At 42.8% G+C, this 19,170-nt stretch overlaps 1 protein-coding gene across 6 annotated transcripts in view; it reads left to right on the top strand.

Annotated features, from left to right (window-relative positions):
• Positions 1 to 19,170, top strand: part of RALGAPB (Ral GTPase activating protein non-catalytic beta subunit) — a 174,054-nt gene that overhangs the window by 31,614 nt on the left and 123,270 nt on the right. For 4 of the 6 annotated variants that reach the window (XM_030212441.1, XM_030212442.1, XM_030212443.1 and 1 more), the window contains exons 8-10: positions 4,474 to 4,521; positions 9,541 to 9,689; positions 13,371 to 13,575. In XM_030212441.1, the coding sequence (XP_030068301.1) occupies positions 4,474 to 4,521; positions 9,541 to 9,689; positions 13,371 to 13,575 (402 nt within the window). The remainder of the gene's footprint in view (positions 1 to 4,473; positions 4,522 to 9,540; positions 9,690 to 13,370; positions 13,576 to 19,170) is intronic. The other 2 variants (XM_030212446.1, XM_030212445.1) reach the window with 1 other exon arrangement.

Below are 19,170 nucleotides of genomic sequence, written 5' to 3' on the forward strand. Positions count from 1 at the left end.
GGAACTCTAGTTTCACTGTCTTGGTATTGGGGAAGTGAAGAGAGAGCTGGAGGTCTTCAGCAGTGGTGTGCAAATTTGGTCCTTAAAGACACAAACAGGGATTCAGGGTCCCCAACATATTTAAATTGTTGGATCAAATATGTACTGATATAGGTGATCACTGCGGGTAGCCTGCAAGCCAAAACAGAACACAGCACTGGTCAACTAGATTTGCAAACTCCTTGTTTGTGATAGGAGGGTAAATATGTATAATGGACAGACTAGATGGACCTTATAGTCTTTCTTTCTCACATTATGTTATGTTTTCTTGTATGTGACTTTTCTTTACATATTGTAACTTTTGCAGGACTAACATAAGAGTTCTTTGGAGATAATGTAGATGACCTTTCAGGGCCACAGAGGTTCTGTCCTTAAGTGCGGTTTTAAAACTCGCAGATGGGAGATGGCTGTAGCACTGGGAAAGGCGTTGGTTTGACTCCTAGATTGTTTGTTTGTTTTTAGGGCTGCAAGTTAATCGCAGTTAACTCTGTGATTAAGTAATTAATTATCAATCATGATTTTAAAAATTAATCACATTGCAGCATCTCCTGTCTCCTCCAAACATCTGCTCTTTTCCACTCCCAACCCTTGTCCTCAGCATGATCCGACATCCTCCCCCCCCCCCCCCCACCATCACCCCCTTGATTTAACATTATCCCTTAGCGCTGGTCCACCTTAAAGGTGATGTTCTGTTGGTCCCCAGCAGCATCAGTGTTGCACAAACTGCTCAGCCTGATCCAAAGTTTTCCGTCTGACCTGTTCAGCCCATGCAGAAACAGGAAGTAATGTGAGCGGAGGTGGGGCAGGCCAGAGGGAAAGCTTCAGAACAGACCACAGATAGTGTATGTGCAACACTGCCAGGAACCAACAGTACACTACCTTTAAGGTACATTGTTGGGGGGGGGGGAGGAATTGAGGGACAGCTGCTGAACCCCAGAAGGGGGAAAGGGAATGAGCTGCAGACCTGGTGGAAGTTATGGCCAAGGTAGTGAGCTCCAGCAACCATGAAAAGAGCTTGGTACTGCTTACCAGCAAGTTGCTCATGGGGTGGAAGGGAAGGTGGGAGAGAGAGGTGCTTGACAATGAGGGAGGGAGGGAGGGAAGAAGCGGAGGAGAGAGAGAGAGAGAGATGTAATAGACTCCAGGAAAGAAATAGAGGTAATGGACCTGGGAAAGCGGAGAGGGAGGGAAGGGAGAGATGTTGGATCTGGGGTTGGGAGGGAGATTATCAGTCCTTTAGGAAAGTGAAGGGAGATGGGGTAACAATCAAAGTGCTTTATATATTACTTACAGGTACTTAGTTTGTACCTGGGGCAATGGAGGGTTATGTGACTTGCCCAGAGTCACAAGCAGCTGCAGTTGGAAATAAATAAAATACCTTTAGTTGTGTGATTAATTGCAATTAAAAATTTTAATTGAAATGCAGCCCTATACATATACATTTTTTTGTCACTGGGCTTGCCAGGAGTGGAACTTCTGCAGAAATGGTATCCACAATCCCATGGAGAGGGAATGACATCTGTCTGACAGCAGTTCAACTAGTGGCTAGACTTAAAGTAAGCTTGCACCATGCTCCAGATGGAGTCAAGGGGTTTGGTCCCCTGCCTCAGGACTGTCACTCTGATGGCTGGGCAAGATAGCAGTATAAAGGCTATCCAAATATGATGGAAATCTGTGAATGAAGGTCAATGGTACCATAATCCAGTAAAGTAAAAGACAACAGTAAACGTTCAATAAAAGGTATTGCAAACTTCATAGAATTAGTTTTCTCCTGGACAAATGTAGCTGCTGTTGAGTGTTAACAAATCTTTGGCCCTAGGTAAGAGTGTTTTTGTTTTGTCTTTAAAAGTTTAGTTTGACTACTTGTAGGGTTTGGCAGTTTTAATGCTTCGAACTTGATGATGGGGGCAGAGCTAGGTTCACTGTTACTGGATAACTTCCTGTACAGGCATGTTCCCATTACCCTTCTCTTTCTGTAAAAAAGGGGACTCCTTAACTGGGTAGAAGAATGCTTTAAACTCTGTTTCATAAAGCCCAGGTCATCTTAATAATATTTTTTTACACCTAAAATAAATTATTGTTTAGGAAACACAGTAATTCAGACCTTCCATAGCCTGGTGAACAGCATGTGCTGATCTCAGAAACACCAGAGGCAGTGGCGTAGCCAGAAGTCAATTTTTGGGTGGGCCAACAGGTTGGATGGGTGGGCACTAGACAGTGGTGTGCTGGTAAACGTTTAACAACAGGCTCTCTCCCCGGTCCACCTCTGCACCCCCCTCCCCCTCCCCCCGTCCACCTGTGCACCTCCCCTCAAAATTGCAGAGCTGGCTATAGCCGGGGAGAGAGCCTGGGGGGGGGGGGGGGCAATGCATTACTATCTCCAGGAAAAAGAAATTAAATGATCCCTGGTTCCAATTTAATTCATGTTTAATGTGGGATAAAATGCCATAAATAAGTAAATAAATATAAACTTTTAATGTTGAGCACCTGATTCTCAAAGTGGACATATTCCAAACACTATAATGAAAATAAAATGATTTTTTTCTACCTTTGTTGTCTGGTGACTGTTTTTCTGATGATGCTGGCCCAGTATCCGATTCTGCTGCTATCTGTCCTCTTAACTCCGTTTCCAGGGCTTCCTTTCCATTTATTTCTTTACTTTCCTCCTTTCTGCTTCATTTCTTGCTCTATATCCATAAGTAAAAGCTGGGTCCTCCGCAGACTTGACTGTCCAGTGGATCCAGCTTCTGCCTATTTTCTTCATCCATGTGCAGTTTTTCTCCTCTCTTCCTTTTCCCTCATCTCCTTCCTCACTCTTCCATTCCCTCCATCCATGTCCAGCATTTCTTCTCTCTCCCTTCCCTCTCTTCCATCCATGTCCAGCAACCCTCCTCTCCCCTGTCCTTCCCTCCATCCATGTCCAGCAACCTTCCTCTCCCCTGCCCTCCCCTTCATACACCCATGTCCAGCAACCTTCCTATCTCCTCTTTCCTCCCCTCCATCCACGCATGTCCAGCAACTCTCCTCTTCCCTCCAGCCATCCATACCTAGCAATTCTTTTCTCTCCCCTGCCCCCCTCTATCCATCCATCCCCAGCAATTCTCTTCTCTCTCCCCTTGTCCCCTCCATCCATCCATCCCCAGCAATTCTCTTCCCTCCCCTGCCCCCCTCCATTCATCCATCCCCAGCAATTCTCCTCTCTGCCCTGCCCCTATCCAGCCATACCCAGCAATTCTGTTCTTGCCCCTGCCCCCCTCTATCCATCTATACCAGCAATTCTCTTTTCTCCCCTGTCCCCTCCCTCCAGCCATCAGCGATTCTCCTCTCGCCCCTCCCGCTCCCATCCATGTCCTGCGATTCCACCTGCCTGCCCGGAGCCCTCTTCTCCCCTCCAAAAAATTTACAGTGCAGGCTGAGCTCCGTTCCCGCATCTGCCTCCCTCACTCTCACGGCAGCGCTTCCCAAACGCTGCCCACCGCCGCCACGATCGTGGGATTTACCTCCCTCCGTCTCAGCACTCAGCAGCAGCGGTAGCGAATCATACACGCTGCCTCCTTCTAACCCAGAAGCGTCTCCTCTGCCGCTTCAGGGTTAGAAGGAGGCGGCGTGTATGATTCGCTACCGCTGCTGCTGAGTGCTGAGAGGAGGGAGGTAAATCCCGCGATCGTGGCGGCGGTGGGCAGCGTTTGGGAAGCGCTGCCGTGAGAGTGAGGGAGGCAGTTGCGGGAACGGAGCTCAGCCTGCTCCCTCCGCTCCGCTGCCTCCACTGCTGGGTGGGCCTGAACCAAAACTGGGTGGGCCTGGGCCCACCCAGGCCCACCCGTGGCTACGCCCCTGACCAGAGGACACCTCAGGATGCCCCGTGGTAATGCTGATTTCTGCACACACTACCTGTGCGGTAACCCTACCACTGCTTTGTGACAGAGCCCCCTAAATGTTAAAATGACCTATTTGGGGCCTTAATGCATAGTTTTTTTATTACAGATTTTATTGAAAAAAAAAGGCTTATTGTAATTTGCCTAAAAAAAAATTTTTCAAGCATAAACATGTGATTTAGGTCTAGATGTATTAAAATGGGTTACCACATTACTGCACACTTAAAATGCATTAACCCAGGTTTTTTACACAGCTCCCATTTTAGGCAGTGGGAGCTATTGACGAATGATGCACTTTAATGAATGTTAGCAGACATTAACACGGTACTGCCTTTTAGTAATCCATCTCTTTAATTTGTAATTCTTGAACTTTTATCTGTCCTGCAATTTTCCAAATCGATGGCTTCCATAGAGTGAGTTAAGCCTTCTACTTTGCTTAAAGAAATGTTCATGATTTTAAAATCTACAACAGAAGACTTTTTGATCTTTAAAAAAAAAAAAAGGTCAGTGATATTAGTACATTTATTGTTTTATCATGCCTCTTTTTTTCCTTCTCTAGGCGTTGCTGTCTTTAAGAACAAAGGGTGTGAAAGATTACCCATATATGGTACTCAGACCTTATACACTCTGGTAGAAAGAATCTGGGCAGATGGGGTTAAATGTCTTTAAATCCAAATGATTTTAACCATGGTTGTGGCTAATGGTAGAAAATTGTAAAAAGCTGCAGCATTCTGTACAATTCTATTCAATTACATCCTACTTTCAATTTGAGCATTCATTTTTCTATTATATTAATAGATGCGTGTGTACATATGTAACTTTTAAATTTTACTACGGTTTGCATCTTGAGTGTTTTGATAACAGAATACTGCTTCTTAATTCTGAGGTGACTCAGAAATGTTTTGGGAATCAATAGTCCTCTCTCCAGTCACCATTAAAATCCTGTTTTCTCTCTCATATATATGCATGACGCAGATAGTGGTAGTCTTTGCTGACAAGCAGAATGAACTGCAGAGGTGTTAGGTGGAGGGATCTTTCTCCCATGACCATGTAAATCTGAACAAGCTTTTCTCTTGGGATTCAAAAAATAAATTTCTCCAGCTTCATTAAACTTGCACTAAGTAAATGTGTGCCATATTTTGATTTAAATGTTCGGTATGTGAATTCACCACATGAATGATGGTGCGCAGAATTTGTAGATGGAATCAAATACAGAGCTAGAATCAAAACTCATCTTGACACATTGGAGCATTGGTCAGAAAGTCTGCAAGGAGAGGTAGAAGATACTACATTTATGATGGCTGATTTTTGTTCTCAAACAGCAGAGATAGGACAACAGCCCAAATATAAAAATTATTCTTTCTTTTGTTAAAATCAAACTTGGAAACAAAAATGCAGTATATCAGACCAGTCTCCTGTGTGTATTTTCATCCCAATATCTTCTTAGTTCTAGCCCAACATGTTTAGGCGTTCTGCCTGCATCGTGGCATACTTCAAGAAATGTCATACAAACTCACCGATCATCTGGTCGGTCATAAAACTGCAAGCGCACCAGTGGCAAAGAGAGGGAATACACCAAAATAAATAAAAAAATTATACAATAACTTTAGTAAAGAAAGCATAAATAAAAACAAAAATAAACAGCATATCTTAACCCAAGAGCTGTGAACATTTTTTTAGAAATTCTTATTGGATGGTTACTGATAAACTTCCCATCGGTGAGGCTTTCATCCAATTGAGTATACTGATTCCTGCTGCTGGGCTGATGAAAGCTGCGGCCATGGGAGACGCCAATGTCACTCTTGAACAACGTCAAGAACCACCTCCTTTACTCACATTCCAAACCAATGGTGAGCTGCAGCAGCTCATGTCGCAGGAAAGTGCAATTTCTGAGGAGGAGAGCTCTCTGCTTGTTGAAACACCTAGGCTGTCGCAATTGGATGAGAGGGCTCCAGTTTACCAAATGTCGGGTCCAATGGCAAGTATGCCAAATTCTGAAGCTTTGGGAATCTTCCTCTACCATAGACTCTAAAGAATGAAGTTATCCTGGAGCTTCTGGGTGACCTTGGGGCTCATTTTCAAAGCACTTAGCCTTCCAAAGTTCCATAGAAACCTATGGAACTTTGGAAGGCTAAGTGCTTTGAAAATACGCCTATCACCTTTGGTAAGACCTGAAACTATTTCACTGGATTTGGTGTGGGATGCCCTAACCGCTTTTCATTTTATTACATCTTTAACAAATGTGGTGAAAACTTCTAACTCTAATACCTCAAATATTGATGTGACTTTTAAAGCTATGTAGACAAAGAACAGCAGAGTTACATAAAAATGGATTGAGAATGTGGAAAATTCTATGAGATACCTAAACTTACGCTTCTTGAATTTTCCTAAACAGTGATTTTGTCCTCGATTAATTTGTTTAAGGAATACTTGGAATAAATTCTATTATTTATTTAAAGAAGCTATCAGGCTTATTTTCGAAGGAGAAGGGCACCCATCTTTCGACACAAATTAGGAGATGAGTGTCCGTCTCTCAGGGTCACCCAAATCGGCATAATGGAAAGCCGATTTTGGGCGTCCCCAACTGCTTCCCGTCGCGGGGATGACCAAAGTTCCCGGGGGCGTGTCGGAGGCATAGCGAAGGCGGGACTGGGGCATGCCTAACATATGGGCGTCCTCAAGTGATAATGGAAAAAAGAAGGGCGCCCTTGACGAGCACTTGGCCCCTCTCTATGTCTAATCACTAAAGCATATTATGAAGCCCATTAACACTACAACTCCAGGACCTAATCGGGGAGCTGCCCAAGTTTTGAACTTGGAAGAAATAGCTCTGGACGGTTTTGACCTTATAGGTTTTCTGGAAAGATCTGAATCTTTAAGTCGGTCTACTGTTTTTGTCACTTTTGGTTTTCCCTAAGGTCAAGACCACGTTATAAAACATTTTTTGTTTATTTTTTTTTCTCCACAGAAGGGAGCTCTCAGGGGACAAAAAGTTTAGGTAGTTCCTGATTTAACAAAAACTGAACAAGTGTAGAAAAACTTTTCTACAAATGAATCAGGTATTAGCCCTAGGAGTTAAATTCCAGGCAGAAATATCTATTGTAGCTTGAGCTACTACTGGAAAAGCAGGAACTAAAACCAAATCCAAAGCAGTCTGTACTAGCATGATCATATATAGGGGGAAAGTGAAAAGAACTTTTGACAGTTCACCCTACAACAATTAACAAACGTTATAACAGTCACATTGCACAGCCACATTGAGTGTATTTTGCAATTTACTAGAACCCAAATGAAATTCAATAACTGAAGGTGTCCTACCATTTTTTATGTCCCTAGGAAATTCCTGTAACACAAAAGTACAGTTTTTAACTTCACCTCTGTAGTGTAGAAAATGTTGTATTTCTTGATTTTTAATGTAAGCCTGACGTAACTGTTGCATATTTGGCTATATAGTGTTCATATATACTGTGGAATATGTATGTATTTATTTACTTTCTCACTCAGGCTTATTATTTTGGTCATGTGGATTAAAGAATAAGAGCAAATGTTTACATCACATCAAAACAAGCCCTCCCTATAAATAGCCAGAATAATAGTATATACCATTCGAAGAGTGGAGTGGAGGAGTGGCCTAGTGGTTAGGGTGGTGGACTTTGGTCCTGAGGAACTGAGTTCGATTCTCACTTGAGGCACAGGCAGCTCCTTGTGACTGGGCAAGTCACTTAACCCTCCATTGCCCCATGTAAGCCGCATTGAGCCTGCCATGAGTGGGAAAGCGCAGGGGACAAATGTAACAAAAATAAAATAGATACTATTGGAGATTCTACATGGAATGTTGCTACTATTGGAGATTCTACATGGAATGTTGCTACTATTGGAGATTCTACATGGAATGTTGCTATTCCACTAGCAACATTCCATGTAGAAGGCTGCGCAGGCTTCTGTTTCTGTAAGTGCAGGACGTCAGATTCACAGAAGCAGAAGCCTGCGCGGCCACATGTGTGATCTGCAAGGGCCGACTTCTACATGGAATGTTGCTAGTGGAATAGCAACATTCCATGTAGAATCTCAAATAGTAGCAACAGTGGAGGAGTGGCCTAGTGGTTAGGGTGGTGGACTTTGGTCCTGGGGAACTGACAAACTGAGTTCGATTCCCACTTCAGGCACAGGCAGCTCCTTGTGACTCTGGGCAAGTCACTTAACCTTCCATTGCCCCATGTAAGCCGCATTGAGCCTGCCATGAGTGGGAAAGCGCAGGGTACAAATGTAACAAAAATAAAATAGATACTATTGGAGATTCTACATGGAATGTTGATACTATTAGAGATTCTACATGGAATGTTGATACTATTAGAGATTCTACATGGAATGTTGCTATTCCACTAGCAACATTCCATGTAGAAGGCTGCGCAGGCTTCTGTTTCTGTGAGTCTGACTTCCTGCACGTACAGACTCACAGAAGCAGAAGCCTGCGCGGCCACATGTGTGATCTGCAAGGGCCGACTTCTACATGGAATGTTGCTAGTGGAATAGCAACATTCCATGTAGAATCTCAAATAGTAGCAACAGTGGAGGAGTGGCCTAGTGGTTAGGGTGGTGGACTTTGGTCCTGAGGAAGTGAGTTCAATTCCCACTTCAGGTACAGGCAGCTCCTTGTGACTCTGGGCAAGTCACTTAACCCTCCATTGCCCCATGTAAGCTGCATTGAGCCTGCCATGAGTGGGAAAGCGCAGGGTACAAATGTAACAAACAAAAAGAAAATAGAAAAATAACATGAGGCAAGAGCTTGGGCAGCCAGCCATGTGTTAGCCAGTTTCCTGTCTTCTCTTAGTTCTTTTTTTTACCGACTTCTCTTAGCTCTTCCAGATATTGGTGCCTAAAACATAAATATCTGCTGCTGACCTGTTAGATAAGGGCAGATGATTCCAAAGTTCAGAGGCACTATGGCGAAAAGCCATTCTTGGAGTAACTGCATCTGAATTTCTCAAACCTGCAGGCCAGTTCCTGGAATAGCAGCAGATAATGTATGTGGACCATGTATTTCACTGACAGAAGCATTCATTCCCCACTTAAAAGCTGATGCTCGGTCTCCTGTATGAGAATAGTTTGTTATAAATGGGCAGCATTGAAAATCCTGTAAATCAGCAAATTACTAGACCTTTCTACTCACCCTGCTGTGATCTAGCAATAGTTCTAGACCAGATCCAGTTCAAAATGCATTTTGATAAACTGTTTTGGAGGCAGTGGCCTGGAACCTAATTCCCCTACTCCTTTTCAGACTATAGAACAGCAGGGATGTTCCGCTCCAGCTCCTCCCTTTTGGGCAGCCTGAAGGGAAGAGGAAGGAAGGAAGGAAATGAGCCCAGTGGAGCAGAGAAACGTCACTCTACCCCCGAATCCAGCCCCTCTTCTTTTTGCTCCTGCCCACCCTCAACTTTACAGTTCCACTTTCCTCAATGTAGAATATATTTTTACTGATTTTCACCGTAGTTTGGTAGTCCAGTTGGGGATTTTCTGACATTAATCAGTGCACCATAGATTGTGATGTGTGGAGCTGCCTTGTGCTAAACCCACCGGGTAACGTAAGACATGGCAGTACCTGATTTTACTACTTTATTCTGTCCAGGTATTTCAAGACCTCGATCTGACAGTGCTCCTCCCACACCAGTGAACAGACTGAGCATGCCTCAGAGCACTGCCACAAATACCACTCCGCCTCATAGTCGAAGACACCGTGCTGTGACTGTGAACAAAACCACAATGAAAACTAGTGTGGTAAGATACATGTCCTGTACTTATAAATAGAATGCCTGTGCTTACTGTCCAGTATGTGTGTGCTGCCTATTTTTAGTATAGATGAATGTCCCTGACTGTGCCAGGATGTGACCAGTGGGAGATGCCTTGATAAAATGATCTCTAATAGCACAAAGTTACACCTGGTCCAAAGAATCTGTAACTCTACAATCAAGAAAACGTTCCACTCAGTGTGGAAACTTAAACGCGTGAAACCATTCTTCCCGAGGGCAACTTTCCGCAACCTTAGACAATCAGTGGTGCTAAGGCATGCTGACTATTGCAATGGACTTTATGCGGGATGCAAAGAACTACTCATAAAGAAACTACAGACTGCTCAAAACACAGCAGCCAGGCTTATATTTGGAAAATCGCGATTCGACGGCGCCAAACCCCTACGAGAAAAACTGCATTGGCTCCCAATTAAAGAACGTATTACTTTCAAAATCTGCACCCTGGTCCAGAAGATTATCTATGGCGAAGCCCCGGGTTATATGACTGATCTCATAGACCTACCAACCAGAAACACAGTTAGAACATCACGAACATACCTAAACCTTCACCACCCTAGCTGCAAGGGACTCAAGTACAAATCAATTTACGGATCCAGTTTCTCCTATATAAGCACGCAACTATGGAACACATTACCGAAAGCCATAAAGACAACGCAGGATTACCTCAACTTCCGGAAATCACTAAAGACCGATCTGTTCAAGAAGGCATACCCTACTGATCCAACTTAAGTGCCTGAACTCAGCAACACAACAAAACCAAAACTTGCAATGAACATTATATAACTCTTCTTCTCTTGATTCTCTAATGTGACTGTAACAATATCACTCTGTATTTGTTTCATCACCGGAGGTGGCTAATACCTCACGGTACTATGTAAGCCACATTGAGACTGCAAATAGGTGGAAAAATGAGTACATATGCAACAGCAAACAAATGTCTACACACATATTTTGTCAAATATGCTCAGATATTGCACATACATGCTACATAAACATGGGTGCAGTCTTATAGGGTTCCTATTTTTAAGAGCCATGTTCTGCAGAAAGAGCTTTCTAAGGGCTCGCTAAACAGGAAGTACTGCCGGGCTACTGCAGCAGCCTGGTGGTACTACCCACCCCTAGTTTGCAGTTATGTACAAGGAAAGTTTCATATTCGCATCATAAAACATCCACAGTCTCTCTGTAGATTCAGCATCAAGTTTTGTAATTTTATGTGCAACAGTTTTGGATGCTGGCTGCAGCCTGCAAAAGTCCTGGTGGTGGAGGGCACTGATGGCATTAATTGAACACCGGCTTTATACTTCTGTGTATTATATGCTTCTGGAAAAACTTAAATGAATTTTTAATCAGTTTTTTTTTTTGTATTATCAAAATAACATAATATAATCTCATAGAAGGTTGCAAGCGATGTGACTACATCACACCATTTTTGCAAAAACTTCATTGGCTACCAGTACAATACAGGGATAAATTTAAAACTCCGTCTGATCTTCAAGGCCCTGAAAGGAAATGGCCCAGAGTATCTGAAGAATAGGATGATCCTCCACATACCGCCAGGGGCACTAAGGTCCTCCCAAGGACTTTCACTAACCACACCCTCTCCAAAAGACATTACACGATGTGATACCCGCAAGCGAGCCTTCTCCGGAGTAGCCCCCACACTCTGGAATGCAATGCCTGAAAGGCTCCACTTAACACAAGACTATCTCTACTTCAGAAAGAAGGTGAAAACTTGGCTCTGCAACCAAGCCTTTAATGGAAGAAGTAACTAACTTGTTAGTCTCACTCACACACACAAGGAGTGACTCGGGCTGCACATACTGCAGCGGGACATGTTTATCCACTCCTACCCTAGCTGAGATAATATTTAACCATCTCTCTGACCTCACGTGCAACTTTCTTCAAATCAGTCACCTTACTTTCAAATTCTTACTCATCTATATGTTAAAACTTTGCCTCACCCTTCACTACCAATTATAATATTCTAGTACATATTGTGTTGTCATTGCAAGATACCATGCCATATTTTGTATTGTTACTTGAATATTTTTACTGCTGTAATTGCCTATTGCTCATGTTTGATCTATTCTTACTGTACACTGCCTTGAGTGAATTCCTTCAAAAAGACGGTAAATAAATCCTAATAATAAAATAAATGAATCACTTGCTTTAAGCAATCAATTAAATATGCAGCTCAGAAAATGATGGTGGGAAAGATGCAGAATTTTCTGAAGTTTTAAAAATATTTTGCACATAAAAGCTTTTTAATAAGCATAAAAGGGCTTTTAAAAAATTGCACCAGGGAATTACATGCATGCAAGTATGCACAGTGGCAAGAAGGTGCATATTTAGGTTGGAGTCTGAACAGAGCATGGGCAGGATTTGAGGTACATGCATTGTTTATCAAGTACATATATTTGTGTCTACTTCATATCTGCTCAATCTAAGTGCAATTTCTTCTTGTCTTAAGTATTTTATAAAGATACACAAGCACCTATGTGCTTGTATAAAAATAGGCTAGAAATAGATGCCTAATTGTCCTTAACACAGGTGAACTGTTATATTACACTCTCGTTGTATGTTATTAAAGTTGACCCCTTTTCAGATCTGTGTCCTTGCTGCCTCCCCCATTATTCTTTCAGCCTGGATCCTTCAAACTGGCTCCCTTACTTTTTCTCCCCTATCCCCTTGACTTGACCACCCCCACCCCAGCATCATCTCTCTACCGTAGGTTGAACCTCTGCTCAGTTGACTCTCCACTGCTCTAATCATGTCATGGGCTCAAATCACCAACTCACTCTTTCTTTCTTTTTCTGTCTTCCTCCTGTGCTCCTTGCAGGATAAACATACAGTTTACTTCTCTTATTCTACACCTCGCCCTCAAGCTGGACCCTACAGCTATTTTTGGTTCTCTTCTTAAGCTCACCCTTGAACCCTCTGTCATCATCCCAGCTCATGCAAGATAGTGCTACCACCACCACCACCACCTTTTAACCTGTGTGGGCCAAGGCCATCTCCTTTTCCTTCTCACCTGTATGGGTTGATACCATTATTATCTCATGGCCCCTGTACCAGATTCCGCAGGATAAATATTCAGTTCAGTATGGAAACGGAATTCTGTGCAATTTTGCATTGTGCTTCTGCACAGAATGCCCTAGAGTAATAAACTATATAGAGACCAAGGAACATAAAAATGGTGTCAATTTTTGGGCCAACAGCTGAATCTGGGAATACTGTTTAAAGGGCACATACTGCATATCGTTACCTTACAAAGGTAATTTGGCAAGTGAGTGTTCCAAGAAGGGGAGGCTAGTGGGCCTTGGTGACGGAAGAGGTGTTCTTTACTAGGGATGTGCATTTGTTTGAAACGGCATGTCATTAATTTCGGGAATTTTCCTGTCCAGAATAGTGCATCCTTTTTGGAAAGAGTGACCATTCTTCCAATATGCATCCATCTGTGATGGGGGAAGAGTGTGCACTATTTCTAACATTGCCCGTGAAACAAACAAGCAAAAACATTTCCAGTAAATTACACAGGAAACTAAACACATTTTAGGGCTACACATTCTTGATGTTTACATGCCCAAATCAAGTTCAAATCTAATAGTAGAATCAAACCTTAATCTGACCTTTTTTTTTTTCTTCATAGGCTACTACCAAGGTTCAGCATCAACCATCTTCAACCTCCCCACTGTCCAGCCCAAATCAAACCACCTCCGAGCCTCGGCCTCTACCTGCCCCCACAAGGCCAAAGGTCAACAGTATCTTGAACCTCTTTGGGTCATGGTTGTTTGATGCAGCATTGGTTCATTGTAAGCTGCATAATGGAGTAAACCGAGACAGCAGTATGACTGGTAAATGTTGATGGCCAGATTGGTAAACTTCATGCAAGATTAATGTAGATAAATGATGAAAGATACAAAATACTTTAGGACAGTAATTCAGTTGTGTTATTTTTCATTAAGAGCTTCTTTCTTCATAAAGTGATATGAAGTTTTATAAGTGCCAGCGTTGGGTACAAGGCAGAGTGTTCAGCAGAATCTATGTTCAGTGTTTTATATGTGGAGTACTTGCTGCAGGGCCTTGATGAATCGCTGGCCTTGTCATACGTGTGACTTCCAGTTTTAGTGCATCTATTTGTGTTTGCAGTTATGTACAAGGAAGTTTTCATGTTCGCATCATAAAACATCCACAGTCTGTCTGTAGATGCAGCATCAAGTTTCGGATGTTGGCTTCAGCCTGCCGAAGTCCTGGTATGCCATACTGGTGCTGGTTTATCCTGTTGTTTGGTACTCTCAGCTCTTTTGCCTTTGAGTAACACAGTGGTGTACCTAGCATACTTGGCACCCGGGGCTGACCTTTTTTTAAACCCCCCCCCCCCCCCCCCCCCCCCCCCGGTGAAAAAAAATTATTTTTTAGCAATAATCATGAAATGAAATAAATGGTCAGAAAAGAAACAAGACAGTAAACATTTTCCTTTATTGAAACTTGCATATGTAATCATCATGCCAGGATGCAGGAAAATACATACCGTACTAAAATCCAAAATGTTAAAATTCAGTCCTAGGCCTACTGTCAATTAATACAAAAGACAACAAATGCCACTCATGACCTACAGAGCAATTCTACCATACCATAAGAACTCTTTATCTGCCGTCATTTACTATGTTCTTAGTAACTTCTACGAGTCACACAACAAGGATCCACCTAGGAAAAGACAGCATCTTAAACACTCCAATGAGCAATGTAAAGGTAAACCAGCCAGAATAGCCAATGCCAGCAGAAAACCATTTCTTTTTCATAGACACACTTTAACTTAGTATTGAATAAGTACAAAATAGAAATATGTAGAGAAAAATTTAAACTGAAGCCTCTGGAAACCAGACTCTGCATGCAATGCAACGCCATGGAAGCAGAAACAATGATAGTGATGATGTATGCTATAAAGATAGTGGATGTAAATTTGAAAAAACTAACAAATACCAATAATCACCACTTTACAAATTAACAAATAGAATATAGAAATAAAACAAATATGTAAAATAAGATACCATTTTATTGGACTAATACATTTAGCTTTCAGAGACTAAAACCATCAAGTCAGTACAGTATACTGCTGTTACAGTATCTTGTCCCGACATGAGGAAGGGGGTTTGGTCTCCAAACCTTAGTCATAATGTATTAAAATTAGTCTCTCTCTGCCCCTTTCCATCTAGAGTCTGCCCCCTCTCTCTGCCCCTGTCCCTTTTTATCCAGCATCTGCCCCTTTCCATCCAGCGTATGCTCCCCCTCTCTGCCCCTTTCCATCCAGTGTGTCTGCCCCTGTTCCTTTTCATCCAGCAACTGGTCTGCCCCATTCCATCTAGATTCTGCCCCTTTCCATCCAGCCGCATGTGTGTCTGCAGTGCTACCCTTTCTCTCCCTGCCTTCCATCCAGCGTATGCCCCCTCGCTCTTGCCCCTTTCCTTCCAGCATCTGCCCTCTCCTACCCCTGTCCATCCAGCTTCTGCTTCCTCTCACTGCCCCTTTCCATCCAGCATCTGGTCTGCCCGTTCTTCTCTCCCTTCCATCAGCGCCGCCCGCCCCTCTCTCTGTCCCCTCCATCCATCTAGCCAGGTACCCTCTTTCTCTCCCATCCATTCCAGACTAGTGTTCTTGCTCCCCCAAGTCCTTCCTTTTTACATTTCATGACGCTTCTCCAAGTCCCATGACGCTCCCCCAAGTCCTTCCTTTTTACATTTCATGGCGCCCCCCCCCCAGGTCCTCCCTTTTTACATTTCATGGCGCCCCCCCCCCCCCCAGTCCTTCCTCTTTACATTTCATGACACACACACACACACCCCCTCGGCGTGCAGCATGTTGGTCTTGCCAAACTAGCAGCAGCAAAAGTAATCAAATGTTTAAAAAAAAAGTCAAGGCAGCACAATTTTTAAATAACTGTTAGGATCGTGCCACCTAATTAATACCTGGCTCTGCTCTGGACCTGTAACGGGAAGCAAGTGACCTCGAAGACCCGCATGATCCATCCTCAGATTCTTCTGCTGATGCTACCAGTCACAGTGGCCCGGCAGGGGTGGAGTTGGAGTGTAGTGCAGGAAGTGCCAAAGCCGCAAGCGGAAGGCGCAGCAGGCTTGTGTTTTGGGGGGCTGCACTGAAGTCAGCGGGTGGGACAGAGAGAGGAGGAGCCATCACAGAGGAAGGGCAAACAGGCACCACAGGCGCTGAAGGAAGAAGGCGGTGGGGAGAGAGAGAGGAGCCCCAGCCTCTGGGAGGAGACAGAGTGAGCGGCGCGACGGAGATGTAAGGCGCGCGCTGGCGCCACAGAACAAGTTAAGGGCAGGGAGGCGAACCGACGGACAGAGTAGATCACCCCCCACTGATTTGTACCTGGGGCGGTCCACCCCTACCGCTCCGCCCTCGGTATGCCACTGGAGTAACAATTTTTCTTTGCTAGACAAGGCTAAGTTTTAGATTGGCACCATTCTGCTATTCTTTGCTTAGTAAAAACAATCCAGTTACATGGAATTTTTTCAGTCCCATTGTATTTGCTGTCTGCTCAGACTGAGAATTTCTGCTAAGTGTAGCTGTCTTGTATCAAAGCAGAGCTGCTATACCACCGCAACAGGCTCAAACCTGCTGCCAGGCTGCAGTGAAGAGTAGGAGAGACAAGGGAGGGAAAATAGGAAAGCAAAAAAAAAAAAAACCCAAAAAAGCCTTACAAAGACATGAACAGTATGTGCTGGGGAGCTTTGCTGTCTGTGGCACAAATTTGAATGAAAATGGATGAGCAGTTTAAAGATTACTAGAAGGCAGAACAGACATGGTGGTCTTCTAATTCCAATTTCCCTATAGGAAACTAGACTAAAAATGACCAATTAAAAATACTGAATCCTAAAGAAGGTAAATTATTTCCTTGTCGCCTGTTTGGCAGCTAAGTTTTCTTACAACTGTATTTTTATTGAATAGTTTTGCAGTAAAATAATGTTAAATCAGTTGCAAAGTTTAATCAACAGTGTCCTAAAACACTTTAGAAATTGAGACAAAATAAACAAAGCCAAGAGTCTTCTCAAGCAGCAGAAGTAAATTAGCCCTGCGATTAACTATATATGGGCAGAAATATTTTCCTGCTCTTTACGTTTAATGAGGGGAGACCAGATGGCTAGAAAAGAGGTGATGTTTTCATTGACTAAGAATGTTAGATGTTCCATTTCTAATATATGCAACACTTTGGAAAAACCAATCTACACAGAGAGAGGGCAGAATGTTTCAATTTCACTGCAAGTGCCAGTCTATCTGTCAAAAGCTCCAGACCTTTCTGTTTTAAAATCATATTAGCCTGATTGTGAGCCCTGTAGGGACAGAGAAAATACCTGCATATAATGTGAACAGTGCTGCATATGTCTAGTAGCATTATAGAAATGATTAGTAGTAGTAAAAATACCATTTGTAATTCTAATTTGATCAAAATCTGATCTCCAGTGGCTTCGTATAACTTCACATTTCTACCAAATGTGTTTAAATGAGGCCTTATTTATTTATTTCTTGCATTTGTAGCCCACATTTTCCCACCTATTTGCAGGCTCAGTGTGGCTTACATAGTGCCGCAGAGGCGTTTGCCAGTACGGTTGTTAGCAGATACAAAGTTATATTGTGGTCAGATGAGGTGGGGTCAAAGGAGAGAAGATTATACGATCATTAGTTATGCTGTGTTGCTGGGTGCAGGGATCTATGTTGGATCGGTGGGATAGGCCTTTTTGAAGAGGTGAGTTTTGAGTGTTTTCCTGAAGTTCAGGTGGTCACGGATTGTTCTCGCAGCATTTGGGAGTCCGTTCCATAGTTGTGTGCTTATGTAGGAGAAGCTGGATGCGTACGTTATTTTGTATCTTAGTCCTTTACAATTTGGATAGTGTAGGTTTAGGTATGATCGTGATGATCTGATTCTGTTTCTGGTTGGTAAGTTTACTAGGTCTGTCATGTATTTAAACTTAGCTGGATTATTGGGCCATATTTTGGGTAATATTACATGGAGTAAAATAGGATTGGTAGAACTTATGTAGCCATATGTGGTACAGATAGAAGTACTATATGCATTTGTCCATATGGCGTTCTCCCAGCTTTTCTAAATGTTTTATTTTTGGCTTAAAGCAAAAGAACTGCAAATGTATCCTGCATGATGGAAGCTGAAACATTGCTTCTTCTCCATTTCTAGGACACTTTTCATAAGTGCATGTTTAGAGAGAACATTGCAGTATTCTCTTATTAGAGCTGTTTCTTCACGAAACGACAGTTCTCGTTAGAAGAGAGCCCTCTCCTTTTGTGCTGTATTCCAAAATTATTACTGTTTGGGATTGACCCGGCGACTGTCACTGCTGTGTACTACCGAGGAAAGTAGCTTGATTCAATTCTATATAACTAGATCAATGAATTTCAGATTTATAAACTTCCCAAAGACTGAAGTTGTGCCTGCTAAAAAGAAATTCTAGAACTTTCTACTCTCCCTAAGATTATTCAGGTGTACTGTACATCAATTACTGTAGAGGCAGATTTGTCTGTGTCTGGATAGTTTAAATAGTTTTAACACTGTTTGGACTCCCAAAGGGGAAAGATAACATCTGCTACTTTAATTGCATCTTTCTCAGAATCTTCTCATAGAGAGATGATTTTGAAGCGATTCTTCATGGTTACACACAAACTGTTCCATGATTTAAAAATGTGTTTTTCCTGACGTAGCTAAGGCTATGCAAATCCAGTGTCGCCAGATTGGGGCACAATTCCATCTAAAGTTCCTTTGTAAACGTGTGTTATGCTATAATAAGACAAAGTATGCTTTTTTGAATCATCATTAAATGCCCTGGGATAACTGGCAGCGTCAACATTCAAGTGCCATTCTCGTTGATGAGAGCCTTGAATGATATCCTCACATTCGGAAAGACTGTCAGATTGTTCGTTGTTTCTCATTATCCAAAATATTATGGTTAGGCATGTGGATGGCGCTTCTGCAACTAGGTGCTTGATTTTAGGCATTGAGTGTGTCTGTCTATTATAAAACAGTAGCACCACATGTCAGATGCCCCAATAATTGGCAGTTATGTGTATATGAGCTATGCGTTATCCTATAACATATGTGCCAGTCACTTAGCGCATACCTATGAGGGGCGCACGTGTGGGTAGAGAGAGAGCAAGCTGAGGGCATGTCACCAAGTGATACCACCAACCTATAGAGTACTATTAGTCATGTGGTTGTATGGTGCACTTAGACATTGACTTACACCTTCCATTGACATGTTGGAATGCTTACGTTTTGGTGCACAAATGCAGCTTTGTGTTGGTATTCTATAACAGTTTAGGCATGCCCTGAAGCCGTTACAGAATTGGCACAAAGCTTGCCACATTGTTGCGCCTACATCTTGGAGTCAAGTTATAGAATTGTCCCAATATTCATCATTGCT

This window comes from Microcaecilia unicolor, chromosome 8 (genome assembly GCF_901765095.1).
Source record: "Microcaecilia unicolor chromosome 8, aMicUni1.1, whole genome shotgun sequence".
In the NCBI taxonomy this organism is placed as follows: domain Eukaryota; kingdom Metazoa; phylum Chordata; class Amphibia; order Gymnophiona; family Siphonopidae; genus Microcaecilia; species Microcaecilia unicolor.